Source organism: Camelina sativa, chromosome 17 (genome assembly GCF_030686135.1).
Source record: "Camelina sativa cultivar CO46 ecotype springtype chromosome 17, ASM3068613v1".
NCBI lineage: Eukaryota > Viridiplantae > Streptophyta > Magnoliopsida > Brassicales > Brassicaceae > Camelina > Camelina sativa.
Genome location: NC_141896.1, coordinates 21,735 through 41,618, shown reverse-complemented (window position 1 = coordinate 41,618; position 19,884 = coordinate 21,735). Strand labels below are relative to the sequence as shown.

The 19,884-nt window shown below is 40.6% G+C and overlaps 5 protein-coding genes and 1 pseudogene across 22 annotated transcripts; 4 read left to right on the top strand and 2 right to left on the bottom strand.

Annotated features, from left to right (window-relative positions):
- Positions 1-63: 63 nt before the first annotated feature.
- LOC104754364 (leucine carboxyl methyltransferase 1 homolog) lies at positions 64-3,745 on the top strand. 3 transcript variants are annotated; one of them, XR_015586686.1, is made up of 14 exons: positions 64-221; positions 381-469; positions 561-685; positions 791-838; positions 948-1,029; positions 1,169-1,271; positions 1,411-1,508; positions 1,605-1,652; positions 1,836-1,919; positions 2,461-2,525; positions 2,739-2,790; positions 2,975-3,013; positions 3,135-3,274; positions 3,364-3,745. XR_015586686.1 is itself a non-coding variant. In XM_010476540.3 (13 exons), the coding sequence occupies exons 1-13, from the start codon at positions 154-156 to the stop codon at positions 3,216-3,218; spliced, it is 1,008 nt and encodes a 335-aa protein (XP_010474842.2). In that variant the 5' UTR covers positions 64-153; the 3' UTR covers positions 3,219-3,745. The 3 variants fall into 3 exon arrangements, 1 of the variants encoding a protein (XP_010474842.2); XR_762113.3 differs by having other exon boundaries at positions 1,388-1,508; XM_010476540.3 differs by having other exon boundaries at positions 1,388-1,508; positions 3,135-3,745.
- Positions 3,746-3,861: 116 nt separating this feature from the next.
- On the top strand, positions 3,862-6,468 carry LOC104773746 (nitrate regulatory gene2 protein-like; annotated as a pseudogene). The gene is made up of 4 exons (XR_015586678.1): positions 3,862-4,731; positions 4,858-5,045; positions 5,120-5,343; positions 5,656-6,468. The product of XR_015586678.1 is annotated as a nitrate regulatory gene2 protein-like (transcript).
- A 104-nt stretch (positions 6,469-6,572) lies between these two features.
- On the top strand, positions 6,573-10,923 carry LOC104773732 (protein VASCULAR ASSOCIATED DEATH 1, chloroplastic). 2 transcript variants are annotated; one of them, XR_015586679.1, is made up of 18 exons: positions 6,573-6,931; positions 7,006-7,065; positions 7,151-7,201; positions 7,287-7,352; positions 7,438-7,533; positions 7,613-7,714; positions 7,813-7,910; positions 7,988-8,151; positions 8,731-8,771; positions 8,908-8,995; positions 9,100-9,186; positions 9,276-9,330; positions 9,435-9,501; positions 9,610-9,689; positions 9,864-9,925; positions 10,023-10,065; positions 10,139-10,350; positions 10,424-10,923. XR_015586679.1 is itself a non-coding variant. In XM_087495016.1 (18 exons), the coding sequence occupies exons 1-18, from the start codon at positions 6,740-6,742 to the stop codon at positions 10,658-10,660; spliced, it is 1,821 nt and encodes a 606-aa protein (XP_087351142.1). In that variant the 5' UTR covers positions 6,573-6,739; the 3' UTR covers positions 10,661-10,923. The 2 variants fall into 2 exon arrangements, 1 of the variants encoding a protein (XP_087351142.1); XM_087495016.1 differs by having other exon boundaries at positions 9,590-9,689.
- Positions 10,924-11,160: 237 nt separating this feature from the next.
- On the bottom strand, positions 11,161-13,316 carry LOC104773733 (ras-related protein RABD2a). The gene is made up of 8 exons (XM_010498381.3): positions 13,079-13,316; positions 12,798-12,870; positions 12,645-12,692; positions 12,515-12,562; positions 12,264-12,335; positions 12,028-12,183; positions 11,817-11,920; positions 11,161-11,518 (listed from the first exon to the last, which is right to left on the bottom strand). Exons 1-8 carry the CDS (start codon positions 13,090-13,092, stop codon positions 11,422-11,424), a joined length of 612 nt encoding a protein of 203 aa, XP_010496683.1. The 5' UTR covers positions 13,093-13,316; the 3' UTR covers positions 11,161-11,421.
- Positions 13,317-14,398: 1,082 nt separating this feature from the next.
- LOC104773747 (protein mago nashi homolog) lies at positions 14,399-15,850 on the bottom strand. Its single transcript, XM_087495027.1, has 3 exons — positions 15,438-15,850; positions 14,995-15,171; positions 14,399-14,669 (listed from the first exon to the last, which is right to left on the bottom strand). Exons 1-3 carry the CDS (start codon positions 15,813-15,815, stop codon positions 14,610-14,612), a joined length of 615 nt encoding a protein of 204 aa, XP_087351153.1. The 5' UTR covers positions 15,816-15,850; the 3' UTR covers positions 14,399-14,609.
- On the top strand, positions 15,840-19,849 carry LOC104773734 (dol-P-Man:Man(7)GlcNAc(2)-PP-Dol alpha-1,6-mannosyltransferase). 14 transcript variants are annotated; one of them, XR_015586685.1, is made up of 20 exons: positions 15,840-15,951; positions 16,035-16,125; positions 16,210-16,251; positions 16,364-16,409; positions 16,520-16,606; positions 16,703-16,758; positions 16,931-17,048; positions 17,179-17,237; positions 17,313-17,384; positions 17,493-17,556; positions 17,656-17,759; positions 17,928-17,999; positions 18,101-18,187; positions 18,278-18,345; positions 18,453-18,521; positions 18,604-18,681; positions 18,898-18,997; positions 19,085-19,297; positions 19,390-19,483; positions 19,561-19,849. XR_015586685.1 is itself a non-coding variant. In XM_087495023.1 (20 exons), the coding sequence occupies exons 3-20, from the start codon at positions 16,213-16,215 to the stop codon at positions 19,642-19,644; spliced, it is 1,368 nt and encodes a 455-aa protein (XP_087351149.1). In that variant the 5' UTR covers positions 15,840-15,951; positions 16,035-16,125; positions 16,210-16,212; the 3' UTR covers positions 19,645-19,849. The 14 variants fall into 14 exon arrangements, 8 of the variants coding, with proteins under 8 accessions (XP_087351149.1, XP_087351148.1, XP_087351151.1 ...); XM_087495023.1 differs by having other exon boundaries at positions 18,599-18,681; positions 19,232-19,297; XM_087495022.1 differs by having other exon boundaries at positions 16,916-17,048; positions 18,599-18,681; positions 19,232-19,297.
- Positions 19,850-19,884: the final 35 nt, after the last annotated feature.

Genomic DNA, 19,884 nt, shown 5'->3' with positions numbered 1-19,884 from the left:
AAGATTTCTAAACCGCGTTTAGATGAAGCCCATATGGGCCCAAACAGTCCCTCCTTGCGAATCAGAGGGTTCATCGACGGCATTTGCCTAAAACAGCCAGCAGCAGCAGGAACCGGAGCCGGAGCTAGAGCTCTTCCTTTGCGTTCGGAAGATATGGCAGAATCTCGCAGCAATAGAGCGGCCGTTCAGGCTACTAACGACGATGCATCCGCCAGTAAATTGTACGCTCTTTCTCATCCGACTCCTTTTCTTTTCGCTAATTTAGGGTTTTGTATTTTTAGTTTCTTCCTAGATAGATTCTCTATGGTTTGGTTGCTGCTTGCTTGTCGTTATGGATCTCTGAGATTTGAATAAGAGATTTGCTTTTCTTTTTAAATAAGGTCTTGTGTCAAAAAGGGATATATGAACGACGACTATGTTCACCTCTTTGTGAAAAGGCCTGTTCGAAGATCTCCCATCATTAATCGAGGTTACTCTCATTCCCATTTGATATATGAGTGGCTATGTATGTATCTTGTTTGTCTCACCCTACTGGTGTTTTTTTTGTTTGTGTTTCCTAGGTTACTTTTCCCGTTGGGCTGCCTTCCGAAAGCTTCTCTCTCAGTTTCTAGAAACTTCTTCTCCAGCCAAGAAACAGATACTCTCACTCGGAGCTGGCTTTGATACTACGTTTTTTCAATTGCTGGTCTGTCTTTTTTCTTTTTCTTTTTAACGTTTTTTTTTCTTCTTCTTTTCTTAATTTGGTCACCAGAGCTTACCAAATTCTCCATTCGTCTTATTCATTTTTTAGGATGAGGGGAAAGGCCCCAATTTGTATGTAGAGTTGGATTTTAAGGAGGTACTCTTCATGAAATTCATTTGATTTTACTCGATGAGTGCTCAGCTAAAGTATTCATCAGATATATTGAGTCTAATGCCAATTGGATTTCCTTCACCCTACTCGTTAGGTAACAAGTAAGAAGGCTTCTGTTATTCAAAACTCCAGCCAACTGAGGGACAAACTTGGAGCTAATGCATCTATTTCTATTGGTAAGAAAAGTGCCTCTCTTATTTTATTTTTCTCATGTAAAAAAATTATGCATTTCAGCTAGTGCAGTCCAATCTTTTTCTTTTACCGCTGGCTTCTAGTTTTTAGTGCCTTACTCTAGTCATGTGTTTAACTCTGCAGAGGAAGGCCAAGTGCTCAGTGATCATTACAAGTTACTTCCAGTTGACCTGCGTGATATACCAAAATTAAGAGATGTTATATCCTTTGCAGATATGGATCCAAGGTACGCATGAATAAATTTATTTTCTTCCTCAACCCTTTCTTTTACTTGCGTTATAGATATATGGTAACAGATACTGACTGCTGATAAACCTACTTGATCCCTAATATCATTATCAGTCTGCCGACATTTATTATTGCAGAATGTGTTTTGATTTATCTGGACCCCGTTTCAAGCCGTGCCATCGTCAATTGGGCCTCAAACATGTTTACTACTGCAGTATTTTTCTTATATGAGCAGGTTTTCTGGCATATTGAGATTTTTATTTATCTGCATAATATTACAGATACGAATCTCACTGCTGATGTGTCTAACTTGTTGGGTTTCTGTTGGCAGATCCATCCAGATGATGCATTTGGACATCAAATGATTAGAAATTTGGAGGTACGAATTTTGTACTCTTGTTGCAGCGACTTCTATATGGTTAAAGCTTAACTTGTTGAGCTTTCTGCCAAACTATAGAGTCTAGTAAAATATTATGATATTGCCACCTGGGTACATTTTGTACTGATTAATTGCCTTTAGTTGAGCTTGTTTTGAAAGCTTAGCGGTGTTTTTTTGCTTCAGAGTCGGGGGTGTGCACTCTTAAGCATTGATGCATCACCAACTTTACTTGCAAAGGAGAGATTGTTTCTTGACAACGGATGGCAGGTGTGTTTTGCAGTAAGAATATTACCAGAATTTAATTCTTGCCTGGAATCTTGCATTGCCAAACAGTTGGACATGCAACGTTAAATTTGTAAATGCAAATATGGAAGAATTTGAGTGCAACGTCATCATGCTTGTTGATTGCTAGGTCACAGTCGATTTCTTGTATAATTCTATCGATTGTGATGTGGCAATAGGTTATCATTGTGACATTATATTGAAATTCAAACCATTTCTGGTTTGAAATACCAACATGCAGTTGTCAGTCTTTCATTGTGGTCTTGATGGCTAGTTGTAGCTAAATGTATAATACTATCGATTGTGATGTGGCAATAGATTATCATTGTGACATTATATGGAAATTCAAACCATTTCTGGTTTGAAATACCAACATGCAGTTGTCAGTCTTTTATTGTGGTCTTGATGGCTAGTTGTAGCTAAAACAATGTGCATTTTCTGATAAAAGCAGGGCCAACTTTCAAGTATAATATATATGATATGGCCTCTCATATTTTCTCTCTCTTTTTTTTTTCCGGTGTATCAGAGGGCTGTTGCCTGGGACATGCTAAAAGTGTATGGTAGTTTTGTTGATACTCAAGAAAAACGCAGGTCAGTGCTGTACTTATTGTTTAAATGATGTAACAGCGTTGTGTTATTCATACGTTGTCTCTGTTCTGAGCTCTTTCGGAAAAAGTTCACTCTGTCTAGACACAGCTAAAAAATGTTGTTGCCACAAGCTCTCTCTCTCTTCAATTCATGACCTTTCACTAGAAAGCCTACTGCTCTTGGACTCTAACTTAAATGAGCATGTCGTGTTTCTAGGATCGAGCGATTGGAGTTGTTTGACGAATTTGAAGAGTGGCACATGATGCAGGCAAGTCTGTGTTCACCTTTTATTAACTTGATTTCGCACTTATGTGTGTATGTGGAGAGTATAAAAAAAGACCTAAAGATGATTGATGTGGAATACTAATGATTATATATTGTAAATGATGCATGCTGTTAGTGTTTGTGGATAAGCCAGTGGAACATGCTATAACCGTTTTTGTTTTCAACAGGAACATTACTGCGTCGCATATGCTGTCAATGACGCAGTGGTACGTACATGAGACATGCTTAAGTATCTACAACTCATTGTTCTTTTGTAGAAGTTTAGTAAGACAGTAAGAGAATATGATGAGGTTTGATAGAGAACATTCTGGAACGATAAAAATGCAGGGAATATTTGGAGATTTCGGTTTCACAAGAGAAGGGGGCAGTGAAAGTGAAAGCATGGACATCTCATCAGCATCGTCACCCTGAAAAAGGAGGAGAGTTTTGTATTGCATGGGTGGGATCCCCGGAAATTGCTGCAACTGGTACATTAGTTTAGACCTATTTATCAGTTGGTGGAAAACCCGTGGTGGTGGGTAGAGGAATCTGATGGTGCTTTACCAAATTTGTTTAGGAATGACGATGGGTTGGTTGGTTGTAGACGGAATGTGATTGATTGCACTTGCACACAGAGTCGAGTCCTAGAAAGAGGCCTTTCTTTGGGTGTTGAGCAGATAAACAAAGGGAAAACACGAACTCTTGTCTGCATTGTTTGAAATAAGAAATGCTGCTACTTGATTGATGGACATGTGAATTAGTAAGGCCTATTGGTCGCACTTTTACCCTTCGGGTTATGTGGGCTGGGCCTCCAAATGTGTCTTCTTGTTTTTTTTTTTTTTTTTTTCTATACAGCAGTTTCAAAAGGTCTTGTTGTGTGTACAACAAAGAAAGAAGAAAAACGCACTCTCAAATACTATGTTTTTTCTTTTATTTTATTTTGAACTTCTTTCGGTGGAGCTGAAAAATGTAGTTTGTATACACAAAGACCAAAAAAAAAAAAAAAAAAAAGGTTTTTGTGAAAAAAAGACTAAAAAGACAGAGAGAGAGAAAGAAGACTAAAGTGTTGTTGGCGATGGGATGCACGGCCTCCAAGCTAGACGGTGAGGACGCTGTCCGTCGCTGCAAGGAGCGACGTCGTCTTATGAAGGACGCCGTCTACGCTCGCCACCATCTCGCTACCGCTCATTCTGACTACTGCCGCTCCCTTCGTCTCACCGGCTCTGCCCTCTCCTCTTTCGCCTCCGGCGAACCCCTCTCCGTCTCCGAGAACACTCCCGCTGTTTTTCTCCGCCCTTCCTCCAGCCACGACGCGCCACGTGCCCCTCCTTCCCCAAAGCCCGCTCCGCCGCCCATCCGCAGCAAGCAGACACGGAGGAGGAGGACGACGAGGAGGCTTCCCCACATTCTCTCCGACTCCTCTCCGTCTGCCTCGCCTGCCACAACTTGTAGGTCTTTCTATCCCACTGCTCATCAGAACTCAACCTACTCTCGCTCTCCTTCTCAAGCTTCCTCCGTCTGGAACTGGGAGAATTTCTACCCTCCCTCTCCCCCCGACTCCGAGTTCTTCGAACGCAAAGCTCGCCACCGTCCTCCTTCCGACTTCGACGCTGAGACTGAGATATCCGACCACACCCTGAGAGACGCCGCCGAGGAAGTTCACTGCAGCGAGTGGGGCGACGACCACGACCGTTTCACTGCCACCTCTTCTTCCGACGGCGACGGAGATGGGCAGCCCGATACTCACGCCTCCAGATCCGGTATTGAAGAGCAGGAGAAACAGCAGCAGCAAGGCCCTACCGGCAAAGACAACTCTGACAATGTTACCACTTCTTCCCACTGCTACCAGACTACTTCGACAAGGCTGCCTCCGCTGGTGACCAGGTCTCCGCCATGCTTGAGATCGGCCGGGCTGAGCTCGACCGCAGCTTCAGCAACCTTAGGAGTAAGTTTACTTCCCCACACTCTACTAAACTAGATGATGCATTGAAACCGTTTCATTCTCTCGCCTCCGTGGATGTGTTTGCATTGAAACCGTTTCATTCTCTCGCCTCCGTGGATGTGTTTGCAGAGACGGTGTATCATTCAAGCAGTGTGTTAAGCAACTTGAGCGCAAGCTGGACCTCAAAACCCCCTTTGGCTGTCAAATACAAGCTCGACGCATCTACCCTGAATGATGAACAAGGCGGCATCAACAGCCTCTGCTCTACTCTAGACCGACTCCTCGCTTGGGAGAAGAAGCTTTATGAGGATGTCAAGGTACCTTCTTTTTTTGTTCGGTTTACCAACGGCAACACTCCTAATTAACAAACTTTTGTGGATGCAAAAATTAGGCAAGGGAAGGAGTGAAGATTGAGCACGAGAAGAAGTTGTCTGCGCTGCAGAGTCAGGAGTACAAAGGAGGTGATGAATCCAAGCTAAACAAGACTAAAACTTCCATAACCAGATTGCAATCTCTCATCATTGTCACTTCAGAAGCTGTTTTAACCACGTCTAGTGCCATTCTTCGCCTCCGGGACACTGACCTTGTGCCTCAGCTTGTTGAACTCTGCCATGGGTCAGTCTTTTTTCTTCTCGTTTTTCATTGTTCCTTGAGGGGCTGGCTCGGTTCTTAAACATATCAAAGCTAATCGCAGATAACAACAGTCTGATGCAAATTTGGTTGATTCATGTGACTAGAAGCCTTTGTCTAGGCTTGTTTATTTGCTTCTGAAAACTCATGTGAACTCAAAACTAGACGGCTGAAATACCAAACCGACGTTAGCTGTTGTGCTAGTGGGGATTTTGTGGGAATGTTCCAAGTTAAAAAAATGACACAGGGGGGATTTGTTTGTGTGTCTCTAAATAGCAAGTGTCGCTTGAAATGCAGATTAATGTACATGTGGAAGTCAATGCACGAGTACCACGAAATCCAGAACAACATCGTGCAACAAGTCCGTGGCCTGATGAACCAAACAGAGAAAGGTGAGTCAACATCAGAGGTACACCGGCAGGTGACAAGGGACTTAGAAGTAGCCGTATCCTTGTGGCATACAAGCTTTTGTCGCATCATCAAATACCAGAGAGAGTTCATATGCTCTCTCCACGCCTGGTTCAAGCTGAGCCTGAGCAACGAAGAGCCAAAGAAACAGAGGCAGGAGTCGTTTGCCTTGTGTGAGGAATGGAAGCAGAGCCTGGAGCGGGTGCCTGATACGGTGGCGTCAGAAGCGATAAAGAGCTTTGTAAACGTGGTACATGTCATATCAATAAAGCAGGCGGAAGAGGTGAAGATGAAAAAGCGGACGGAGAGTGCAGGAAAGGAGCTGGAGAAGAAGGCATCATCACTTAGGAGCATAGAAAGGAAGTACTACCAGGCCTACTCGACGGTTGGGATAGGCCCCGGACCGGAGGCATTGGACGGACGGGATCCGCTGTCTGAGAAGAAATGTGAGCTGGCGGCGTGTCAGAGGCAGGTGGAAGATGAGGTGATGAGGCACGTGAAGGCAGTGGAGGTGACAAGAGCTATGACACTCAACAATCTTCAAACGGGACTCCCCAATGTCTTCCAAGCCTTGACCAGCTTTTCATCTCTATTCACTGAATGTCTCCACACTGTATGTTCTCGTTCCTATTCCATCAACAACTGAACTCATGATGTAAATTATTTATTTACCAAGTACCACTCTGCTTCTCTTTTGCATTATATTAACTCCCTTTTAAGAATCATCATCTTATTATCATATGATAAAAAAAAGGAAAAACTCGAATAATCAAAATTAATCATCTTTCTCTCTTTCCAATTAACAGATATGGGCCACCAAAGGCATGGGCCGAGCCCAGAGAGGCCGAACGAATTTGACTTAATGGCAGTTGACGTTGACATCGTACGCCGCACCCAACGACCGCGAAAGCTCTCTCTCTCTCTCACATGATCTCTTCTAACCAACAACAACAACAACAACACTTTCTCTCTCATGGCGATGCTTTCTACTACTAGTGCTTCCGTTTCGGGGATTCAGATTGACTCGTCGGCGTCTGCGGAGGTAGTCTCCGACCCCACACCATCGTCCCCCGAAGGATCTCGCTCTGGCGGCTCACCTGATCGCCATGATCCTTCCACGTCTTCTCCGAGCCCCAGCCGTGGTGGTGGTGGTGACAATAATCAGGTATCAGATGAATTGAATTTCCTACGTTTAAGATCTCAAGCTGATCTGTGATTTCTTTACTTTGTATGTTGCAGTCTGAAGTCATGTCGAGGAGTGAAGAGTATCGCCAATTATTTCGGCTTCCAGCTGAGGAAGTAAGTCTTCCCTCTGCCTCTGTCGGTCGCTCATAAATTCTTCTTCTGAATTGTATGATTCATGAGTGTGTGTGTGTCTCTGTAGGTCATTGTTCAAGATTTCAACTGTGCTTGTCAAGAGAGTATTCTTCTCCAGGTACTTAACTTAACTTATATTTGATTATGAGACCAAGGTACCATCCTAGTTATTATTCCCTTGGGCTTCTCTTTCTTTTCTGCAGGGTCATATGTACCTCTTCATCCATTATATCTGCTTCTACTCCAACATCTTTGGTTATGAGACCAAGGTACCATACTTATATATATATATCCCTTCCCTTGCTCTCTCCACTGACTGCTTCTATTCAACATTGATGGCAATTCTTGTTGCAGAAAATTATTCCTTTTTCGGAAATTACTTGTGTTAAACGAGCAAAGACTGCTGGTATTTTTCCCAATGCCATTGAGATTTTAGCTGGAGGGAAGAAGGTACCACGACTTCTCTCTACCTGTTATCTCATTTTCTTTGTTGCCTCTGTCCTCATCTTAGAACCGCATTCTTTCCCAGTACTTCTTTGCATCCTTTCTTTCCCGTGATGAAGCTTTCAAGCTTATCCATGATGGATGGTTGGAATATGGTTGTCCTGTCAAACCAGAAGGCGATCTTCAGGTGACTCAACAGCAGCTGCCAAACGCACTGCTCTTTACTGCTTAAGACAGCTTCTTTTTTCTTTCCTTATACTCATCTTCCTTGGCTTATATTCTCAGGATTCTTTATCTGAGTCCAAAAGCCAGGTAAATGATGGAGTTGTTAAAAGGGCACTCAGTTCCCTGGATTTGGAAAATGAACTAGATATCCCATTGAGGTAATTTGACCGCTTCCATATTGTGTACCTAATTGCTGTAACTTACTGCTTCACCGCTTACTATCTTTCCTTCACAGGGATGAAAATCTTCATCTTTCAGGCAGTTCCAGTCTTCCTGTCATTAGTCAGAATGGTGTTTCACCTTCTTCTATTCAGCGGTCTGCAGAACCAGTTGAAGATATGGCTTCTTCTTCAGCCAATACTTTCAACTGGAAGCCTGAAGATATAAACGCACCTAAATGTAGTTAAAGTCCCTTCCTCACTTTCTTCTTAGTTCTATTTTTATGGTCTTGGTAATGTGGCAGATTAGTCAACTGTTTGAGGGTGTGAATGCTAGTAAATCCAAACGGTAATCTTTTGGGTTCAGGTCAACCTGTTAAAAATGCAAACGTTTGGATTTCCTAGCTTTAGAATGAAGTGGTGGTTCCCTTAAAGTGGACAATCAATTTACGTCTTTCTAATTCTTGGTCTATGTCATTATGTGTCTAATCTTTTTGTTTGATATTTTTGAAACTTAAACTGTCTCTGTTTGAATTCAAATGGTCGATGGGGAAATATCTCATAATGGTTTTACTGTATGATTAGATTTTGGTCTATTGGGGTGTAAGTAACTTAGCTTTATTTTCTGGCCTGTTTATGATATTTCACTAGTACCCAATCTGTCCCATCAAGCTTGTACTCAGTTTGGAGACCCTATATCCTGCTGAACCGATCATTTCATTTATACATACATGATCTCTCATCTATTATTTTTGGTTCATGTGATCTATTTTCTTGTTCTCATTTGGATTCACCGCACAAGTTTTGTGTTTCTATGCAGTATCATCTGATTTTACAAAGGTAGCAGAGGCAAAGTTTTCGGTAATGTCTCTTTCTTTGTCTTATGGGATAGAGGAAATTGCGGAATCATTCCCTTTCAAATTTACGAGAATATAAGCATTAACTGAATGCAGAAGTTTCGTATGTACGTAATTAGATTTTACTTGTGCGTTTGCAGATTCCAGTAGAAGAGTTCTTTAGATTGTTTTTTTCAGATGGTGCCGTCAGTTTTGTTGAATCTTTCCATAAAAATTGTGGAGACAAAGGTAGAGCTTTAAGTGATGGAACTGTTTCGTTGTTGTGGTTAGTTGTTTTTATATGTTCTCTCTGTCGGTGTTCTTTTATCCAGATGAGATTTTTGTACTTGCAGAGTTTAGGTGTACCTCTTGGCAGCCTCATGAAAAGCTTGGACACACCCGCAATGTCTCATTTCAACATCCGATAAAAATTTATTTTGGTAAAATTTGTCTTTCCTATATATATACAGTATTAGGTTACGGTCAATATCAAATATGTGTATGCTTGACTGTCGGAGTTCGTTCGAAGGTGCAAAGTTTGGTGGTTGCCAGGAGTCGCAGAAATTTCGGATGTACAGAGATAGGTATAGAAATTGTGTTTTTTTTTTCTAGATCCTCAAAGCAAAGTAAGTTTGCACTCATAGATGCGTATCCTATGTCGTCTGATATTACATTTTATTTTTGCCAGCCATCTGGTTATTGAAACATCACAGGAGATCAGCGATGTGCCTTACGCAGATTATTTTACTGTAGAGGTAGGAGAATATTTACACCGAAAGCTATCAGTAGTTTGCTAGGTGATGTGTGTTATAGGTGAAATTAGTTAACTTTGGCTGATTCTAGGGGGTTTGGGATGTGAAAAGAGATTGCAGAGACTCGATAGAAGGCTGTATACTGGATGTTTATCTCAATGTGGCCTTCTCTAAAAGAACAGTGTGGAAAGGTTTGTTAAGCTTAATTTACTCTTCCATTGTCCTTCATTTTTTTCTCCTTCCTATCGAGTGTGAAGCTTCTAGTTCATCAGTGCTTGCTTATAGATATGGAAATCTCTTAGCTTTTGAAATTGAGTTTCTTATATGGTTCTGAAATCTGGCTTGACATCTATGACTTTTTACAGGGAAAATAGTGCAGTCTACTTTGGAAGAGTGTAGAGAAGCTTATGCACATTGGATAAGAATGGTACTTTGTCAGCGGTCATTGAATCAACATCTTCTGTTTCAGTTTCTGTAGTAATTTAAACAAGTTTATTTTTCTTTTCTTTTTATTATTTTTGGAGGCACATGAACTGTTGAAGCAGAAGAAGCTGGAAAACCAAAAAGGTTAGTGTTGGAGACTGATGATTAACAGAAGCTTTTTCCTTGAAAAAAAACTTGCTGACACCTCGTTTTACAGGGAACAAGTTGATTGAGGATGGTGTACCGCTAGCAGCAAAGGAAGAAACAGTATCTGAATGTGAAGAGGAGAGGAAGGTGGAAATGGTGGGAGGAGGGGTAGTGAAAAAAAGCTTAAGTGAAGTGTGGGTGAATCTGACATCGTTTGTGACGAGACAAAGCGGGACAAGGCAGGTTATAGTAATAGCGTTTGCAGTGATCTTACTGATGCAGGTATGTGTGTTTTGGATAAATTAGTGGTGAATAAGAGAAAGAGAGAGAAGCTAATTGGTGGAAGTGTGGACAGGTGACGATAGTGGTGCTGCTGAAGAAAGGAGGAGGGGGGCAAGTAGAGTACCTTGAGAGGTACGACGAGTACAGTGGACATGGGGCGAGTTTGGGGTGGCTGGAGAAGAGAATGCATTTCCTAAGGGAAGAGATGATGATGGTTGAGGATCGCTTGCAGAGGATGCGACAAGACCACGCCGCCTTGAAGGCCCAGTTCCATCATTTGGAAGGCCTCATCCGCCGCAACCAACACTAGATTTGTTTCACCCTATTCTATGTTTGTGCAATGCAGATTGATATGCATGTATGTATGTATGTATGTATGTAATTTGGGATGTTACTTCCCAAAGTTTTTATAGCTACGCAAATGAATTGATCAGAGACTCTGTTTAACGAACTGAATTTAATCAATTGTATTCGGGTGTGCAACTGTGCATACATATTATTGTATTCGGATAACATTAGAGCATATGAACTCTGCATCACAGAGGCATGCAAAAGAAGCCTTTTCTTTTCTCATTCATGGCTTTGTAACCTAGCAACACCGGAGACTACCTTCACACTAAGTGTTTTATAACATCCAAGTGTTTTATAAGCGGTCTATGTATTCATAAACCATGGAGATTACATTTAAACTAAACCTCTACCAAAGATCGAACTCACACTGGTAACTCACTGCACTTCGGTCCCTATTGGGTTCTCTCGACCAAACAAAAAAAACGAATTTGATTATGTTAAATTTCGTATGACAATACCTTTGTTTTCATTGATGAATGCATTTGTTATTAGGAAATGAGAGTCCATAGAACCCAAAAAGGTAGCAATGAAAAACCAATAATGGTGAAAAGAGTTGGCACGAGGTAAAGAAAATAAGAAACGGGAAAAACAGAATAATAACCAACCCAAGGATCTTAATTACAGACCGACACATTTAAGGGTATCTTGTGAAAGGACCAAGTACAAGTGAGCCCAGTCAAAGGGAAGGAACACTTTTCTAGAAGGATGGTATCAATTCAATCAAGTTGAGCAGCAGCCGTTCTTCTGGGCCACAGGCTGTCCTCTGATCTGCACTGTCGGCGGTCTTGCGTTGTTCCCAGCTGGTTGGCTTGCCATTCTGCATCCAAACCACGAATCAATTTCAATCATACGACACATTCACATTGTAAATTGGTTAGCTACAGACAAACTACACGAGAAGCTTCTTGAAATTTTCAATATGAACCGCTGCAAGGTCAACATCGGTCTGCTCAAAAAGTTTCAATTCATTTCCCTTTCCGAATGCATCTTTTAGCAACAGAGTCACTTTTTACTCAACAAGCAGGCAGTGATCTAAAAGGAGTGATGGCTTTGCAAAAGTTCCATCAGGTCTAATGGATCTTCTGAGCAATAGATAAATGATGTAGGGTAAATACCTCTCTTTGATGGATGAAGACATTGCCATGAAAGCCAGTTCCACATTTGTAGCATCTTTTGCACTAGTCTCCATGAAAGGAACTCCAATTTCATCGGCAAATGCCTACAAATGTTTAAAATATCACCAGGAAACCAATTATAGCCTTACAGTTGGATGAATATTCAAAACCTTGAAAAGGAGAGAGTTGGTAAAAAGAGAAATGAGTATACCTTGGCTGTTTCATATGGAACGGCTCTGTTTTCAGCAAGATCACACTTGTTGCCAACCAGGAGTTTGTTCACATTGTCACTAGCATAACGATCAATTTCACTCAACCACTGCTTCACATTATTGAAGCTTTCTAGATCTGTGACGTCGTAGACAATCTAGCAGGTGGAACCTAAGTTGTTAGTACATATACAAAAAGAGTCAAAACGTAAGAAACCAACAGAAGTAAGCAGCTTACAATGATTCCATGTGCTCCACGGTAGTAACTGCTAGTAATGGTCCTGAACCGCTCTTGACCAGCAGTGTCCCACTGAAAGATTAGTGAAGGGGGGAAAATACATGGTGGTCATGAGTTAATGAGAAGCAAGAAGAGCAACCTTGGACGGTGAGAGATGAGGAGATATGTAGCAGAGTTATAAAATTAAACTAGTCTTGTTTAGCAAAAAAAGAAACACAAGAGTAGAAAGAGGGAAAAATAGAGATACATACGATTTGGAGCTTAATCGTCTTCCCATCTTGCTCCACGGTCCGAATTTTCTGAAGAAGAGATGATAGAAGGTGAGATCAAAGCCTCCAAATAGTGAAGGAAGAAAAAAAAAGAAGAAGGGAAACAACTTACAAAATCGACACCAATAGTGCTAATGTAGCTTTCTACGTAAGAATCATCCTGCAGCAGAAGAACAAACAAACAAACATGAGTGATTCAAATCCTGATAAAGAAGCAAATGTAGAAGAAGCTACAGTGTTTGATCTCTGAGGAAAGAAAATTTACAGAAAATCTCAAGAGTAGACAAGACTTGCCAACGCCAGAATCCCCGATAAGGAGGAGCTTGAAAAGATAGTCGCTGCACAAAGAGAAAGAGACCCACTTAATTACCAGTCCACTAAAACAAAGAGATCAGACAGTGAGACTAATTTAATTATCAATCTCCAAACCCTAGATTTCTATATCGCAAGAGAATCATCATCATCATCATCATCATCATATATATATATATATGAAAGCGCTGGGATTAAATTGAAGTATACGCGCCGATGGAGAAAGGAACTTACTACTCGGGATTCATGGTTTCGATCGGTGGGGAGGTTGAACTGACCGGCGATACAAATTCACAGATCTCTCCTTCGCTCTCTCTCTCTCTCTCTCTCTCGTTCGGACCCGAGAAGAAGACAGGAGTATTGGGCCTTCAAATAATAGTGAGCGGAGGCCCAATAACGCCAAAGAAAAACAAAAACTTCTTTAACAAGTTTAGGGTTGCAAATTGGGCCTGCCTCACTAAGGTGAGACCCCCTCTGAGAACTAATCAAGGACTAAGGATGAGGTTAAAATTAAGAAGGTTAGTCTTGGACTCGGGTCACATCTTCCGGTAGAAGCTTGAACGCAATGCAATATAGAAAGAATTCCAAATTAAAGGTAGTCGATAAATGGCTCACAATCCCACCCACCTTGAACGCAATTGTCTTCAATACGATTCACAGGGTGGGATTGTCTTTCCGATCCTCACTCTTAACAACAAATAAACCATCCTAGTCAATATGCATGGCTTCATCCTACTAGTAATTTCAGGAATGTTTCCCCGACCATCTTCCGTGGTTTAACTGTCAAACCAAATTAAAAAAAAACGAAAACATCTACTACAACGACAACTACAGTACTAGCTAGTTGAACTCAATTCTGTAAGTAAAAGATAACTTCACATGGTTCAACTAGATGGTTCAACTGTAAAAAGATAACTTCACATGAGATGTTGACACAAAAAGTCCAAACGTAGAACAACATACATACCCACTTCCACCCAAAATGGACCACACAAGCTGAACCCATATGTCTCGATTATTAACTTTCTTAACTTTCTTGCCTTCCTTTTGGCGTTTTCTTCCTCACCAATCATTTAACAACAACCACTTTGTACCTCATTTCATATCTTCCACCCGTACTTCTGCTTTTTGGCCTAAAACTCTTCTTAGTGTATACGGATTCGGAAACATCACACAAATGTTACACCTATTTCATGGTACTTCAGGTAGGTTTGTAGGCTTGTAGCATTGTACAGGCACCAGACCATTTTATATCAAACTAGACAACAGAAAACAATCTTCCAATATCTAATAACCTTTGATTATTTTTAAGAAAATAGAAAACTCTCTATGAATTGCACAATTACGAAAGTCATTCGGAGTAAGAAAGTTATATGTTTATTTAGTTTTGTAGGGCTCAATGGACCAGCTTGAGCAGTCAAAATGGAACTACACATAGCTAGACAATCAGACAACATGAGCTGTAACATAAGCACGATTAAGTGCGGACTTTCACTCCGATCTTTTGTTTTCCCAATATCAATCGCTACTATTGCAAAATAACAGCACTCGATGTTTAGAAGAGCCAAACCATTTGTCCACTCAATACCAACGGTCATATAAAAATTCAATGCAAAAGAAGCACAGGAATGGAACTCAGGGTTTTCAAACTAAACAACACATGAAACTCGCATTCACACTCATCAATGAACCAGAGACATAGAAACAACCAAATACTACTCACTAAGGCCCAACATATTCATCTGGTCTTGACATGATAGTTTGTCTAAATAGGCTTGATTTTGAAGTGCAGCGAGATGAGCGAAAAAACAAGACACTTCAAGTCCTGCAAGCATGAATGTTTCAGAAAGGAACATGTGAGCACAAATAATTACAGAAAGATGCTAACAGAAAAAAACTTGAGAACCATTTATATATAGAGAGAGAGAGAGCAACATCAGAAACAAACAATTAGTATAACCAGACCACAGCCTATATGTTAAAGTTCGACAAAGTGAATCAGTGAAAGAGGCAACTAAATGTAGAAGAACATTCTTATAGAGAGAGTAGTAACGGGATTAGGCTAAGCAGGAGGAAATTAAGGGCTTACTGTATAATCTTAAGAAAAAAAAAAAGAAGGCAAAGTGGATTGGAAGAGAAAGAGAGGAGACCTGAACAAGATAGTAGAAGATGCGAAGTCCTTCAGGATCATTGCTGCTCTGGACATCAACAAGAGATCCAATCTTAGATGTAGCAAAGCAGATATGCTCATTGCCCATGACGATCTCAAGCTCTTGCTTCCCAACACGGTCAGGTTCCGGCCAATTGTTATCATCTTCTTTCAGTATCTACTTTGCCCAACAAAAAAAACAAAAACATATAAAAAAATTAACATCATCTATGGTAACCGCATCAACAACCTAAATCTAATAACACTGGGTTGTATTCTCTCCTCAGTAAGTTTTTTAAAATAACATTCCAATCGCAAGATGCCCTAAATTGACAATAAAAAAAAAAACCCTATTTGACAATATAGCGGAGGAGGCGTAGATCGAGCAAGACGCGGACAGTAAAAGAAAAAGGAAAAACAAGAGAAAGGAAATCGGAAGAAGACCTCGCTCTCGGAGACGATACGCTTGCATTCCTTGAGAACGGCGGGGGTGAGAAAGACCTCCTTCCGGATAATCGTATCGTTCTTGTAGTTAGAGTTATTGGCGTAACGGAGCTTACCGTCTTCTCTAAACTCGAACTCCAGGAACTCGTGTCCAAATTTCCCTTTGTGCCCAACATAGTACCTCAGGTAGAACTCTTTCTCTCCTTCCGCGGCCATGGCTTCTTCTTCCTTCTCTCTCTCTCTCTCGAGGTTTCTCGTCTCTTTGCCTTTGCTCTTTTTATGTTTATACCCCGACAAAAACACAACTGATTTTAATGGGCTTTGACATATGAGCCCATATATAAACTCCGACCCATTTAAAAGAAAAGTAAGGCCCATTTCTCTTTCTTTTCCAGTTTCCCATCGGAAAGCTCGTTGTTATTCATCATATACAGTAGTCCGGCTGCCTGATTTGGATATTCCCCGATGATGCCGACGGATTCGAGAATGGCCAAGAAGTTTCTTCAATCCTATGGTAATTTTCGTACATGCTCGCCAGATGATCTCTTTCCTTTTTTTTTTTTTGTTTCTGAATTTTTGTCTATTTAAAAAAAAAAGAGCAGGATATGATTTGATCCTGGGATCTGTTGCTGCAATTTATGTGATATTGGCACCATATACTAAGGTGGAAGAGAGCTTCAATGTACAGGTAGGTAGGAGGTTTTCTATTCATAATGTTTTTATTTTTTTTAGAGTCAGTCTCACTCTTTCGCCGATTCGCTTGCCTCTCTAGTCAATGCACGACATTCTCTACCATCGCCACCATTTGGACTCTGTCAGTGACCTCTCTCTCTCTCTCTCTCTCTCTCTCTTTACTTCTCCTGGAGCCTCACAGCATTATTTTTATAACTCCAGACTGATCTAGATTTTTTTAACTTCCGTCTCAGTATGACCATTTAGAGTTCCCCGGTGTTGTCCCTCGAACTTTTATTGGTAAGGGCTGTTGAATTACGCCCTCCCTCACTCATCAATTTAGTGTTGTTCTACTGGATGCTTTTTGTTTGTGATTCTACTCTCATTTCATTTTTTTCTTTTTCTTGCAGGAGCCTTCATAGTCTCTCTTTTTGCATCACCCCTTGTATCAGTTATCATCTGGCTAGGTTTCCCCAAGTTTTATAGCCTTGTTGCAGGTTTCTCTCTCTCTCTCTCTCTCTCTTTTTCTCCCTTTATTTCCCCGCTAAACCACTGTCCTCTTTTTAATTCACATCATCATAATTGACTTACAGCTCGTTTGGTGTTGGGCTGCATCATATTGTCCACACTAAGATTTTTCCGGATTCAGGTATGAAATTTCTTTGTTAGTAAGTTGCTCTCCTTCTTGTTTCCATGCTACGCTTCCCTATTTTTATATTTTTTCCCTTCCCATGTCTTCGGAATTGTCATCTCTTTCATGCATCTTCTTTCCTGTTTTCCTCCTCCTATACACTGACGACTGAAAGCTACTTCTTTCACAGATAAGAAATAAGTTTGGACATCAAGTTGAAACTTTCTTTCTACTTCTCACCACTTTTCAGTTTCATTTTCTTTTCTACTGCACTCGTCCTCTACCTAATATTCTAGCTTTGGGATTAGGTAATTTACTTCTATTCATCTGACTCTACTTCGTAATCGTCCTTCAGATGGCCTCGCACTCTTTCCCATGGCCCATCTAGCCTAGGCCTTATTAGGTGTTGCTAATGTTTTTAAATCTGGATCCTTGCAGTTAATCTGGCATATGGTCATTGGTTAAAGGAAAACTTTTACTCGGCTTTGAGTTTCCTGGTATGTATGATATTCGTCCAGATCATAATATCCAAAACTATGGGTTTGCTGACATGTCTTTTATCTGGTAATCAGATTTGTGCCACTGTAATCTTCAGATGTGATACCATGTTACTGCTTGGGCCTATAGGTCTTGAACTTTTACTGGTGAGTTGTTCATGATCATTGAATAGTTTTAAGTACTGAGCTTCTGTATATGTGTGATTGGCTTGTTATTTCCATCTGATGCGGCTGCTTTACGTCTATCAATGACAGACCAGATCGATCTCCTTCTGGAAAGCACTTAAGTATTGTGTTGCAACCACTCTGTTGGCTCTAGGTTGGTTAGAGTACCTCGTTATTTTGTAATCTATTTGCCCTTCAGACACTAGTTCCCGAGTCAGGTTTTTTTGTGGTCGTTGAATATTCCTTACCACAGGTCTTACCATTTTCGTTGACTCTATCATGTGGAAAAAGTTTGTCTGGCCAGAATTCGATGTTTTCTGGTTTAACTCCATTTTAAACCGGAGCTCTGACTGGGGTGTATCCTTCAAAAAAGATTTCCTCAATTTATTTATTTTTGTGTGATACATAATTCTTTTGCAGTTTTTTTCACTGCCTGAATAAAGGATTGCCTTTGGAATTTCCATACAATAGTGTTATTGCAAATGTAGTTCTTTGTTGTTCCTTGAAAATTAGTTGCTTGATCAGACACATTCTGTACATTGGTACTTCACCTCGGCACTCCCACGTTCTTTACTATTAGCTTATCCACTTTCATTGGTAAATTCGAGGCCTCCTAACATCTGTCATATTGTCTTGTTCCTTTCTAGTTAGGATCTCTATAAATTATTCTCATTTGTTTTCTTCTTAATCTTATGCAGCTTGGTGCTTTAGCTGACAGGAGGCTTCCATTCTTTGTTCTTCCAGTTTTATCCTTCGTTATACTATACTCTAAACTTCCGCACAAGGTAATCAGATGGATTACTTATCTCAGTAGCCATCAAGGTATCTTAACCATTTTCTGACATAGGTGTACCTATCTTTCTTGATATCTGCAGGAACTCCGGTTTATCATTAGTTCAGTGCCAATGTTCAACTTGTCTGCTGCAGTTGCTGCTAGCAGAATGTAAGAGTTCTATCAGTTGTTTGCTAGCTAAGCTTTTAATCATAGCTAAGACGTTTGCTTATTCAGTATCTTAAGAGCTCTTAATATAATCCGATTTCATTTTACAGCTACAATAACAGGAAGAAAACTATTTGGAAACTGGTGAACATGGTTATGTTAGCGTTTTTTGCAATCAGGTAGAAATAGTAAGCAATTATCTTTGCTAAGTAGAGAAGGAAAGGGATTTGCTAGTCAATTTAACCTTGTTCTATAGTGCAGGGTGCACGGTTGTAACATTCATGGCATCTTACTACAATTATCCTAGCGGCTATGCTTTGAAGCGCCTGCATCAAATAAGTGAGTGACTTACTCTGTGTATGGGGGTTTCTTGTTATTTTAGCAGCATTGACCAGGGCAAACAAGAAAAATATGCTAGTCGGTATTTGTTTGACTCACGTGCCACATAAGACTCATAAATCATTTAAGTTTTGTGGTGTAGATCTACCTCTGGACCTCTGGTTGATAAATTCCTACAATATGATTAATTTACCTGGTGCCTTCCATGCTTCTCAGGCCATCCTGTGAATGTAGCTGGAGAAGAGTGGGTTCACATAGACACATTTGGTGCTATGAATGGAATATCTCGCTTTTGTGAAGATGCTTTTCCGTGGAGGTATGGTTGATTCTTTTTTCTAAGTACGTTTGCTGTATTAGTTTGTTTTAGGGCTCGTAAAAGTAAAGGAGATGTCAATATACATAGGAAAAAGAGTTACCACTAAGAAGCACCCATTTGGGCGAGATGAAGAAGGAATAATTCTCCATCACCTTTGAATATGAAGAATAGAAGAGGGTATCTGTTTAGCTATTTAGGAGGCGATAAAATTTTATATTTTATGGTGCAATGCAGATACTCAAAAGAAGAAGAGATAGTAGTGGAGGAGTTGCAAAACCGAAATTTCACGTATCTGGTGAAGTGAGTATATCATCATATAGTAGAAAGCAGTTCATAGTAAAAAGAGATACCACTGGTGGTCACCATGTAATCTGTTGTCATGCTTTGTGCAGCGAGCACTCCTCTGTAGATGGATACAAGTGCTTATTTCATGAAGAGGGGTTTGAGAGACTTGAACTGCGGCGAGGTTTCCCTCCCATTGTCCTGGTAAAAATTGGTGGGAGTGGGGATAGTATTTCATCAAAATAAGAGCATGGAATGTAATGTTGAGGTTTGAATTGCAGGTAAAAAGGCCCAAAGTGTACGTGCACCAAGATATGAAGAAGAAGAAGGAAGATCAATTGCATAAGAAATGGCCTGGATGTTAGCAATACAACGACAAATAGAGACGGTGGTTTTGGGTTAATGTAGCAGCTTTGTTATCCTTTAGAGAGCACATGATATGCACTTAGTCATTAGCTATGTATCAGATTGAAACCCTCTGATTTGTTCAGTAGTATCGTCGACCTTTGGGCCTTTGCTTGATTGAATTGACAATTGATTGATGGTCCATTAATTTGTTTTACCAGTTTACCCCTCTCGTCTTTTCGTTTAGGAAAAAAAAAAAC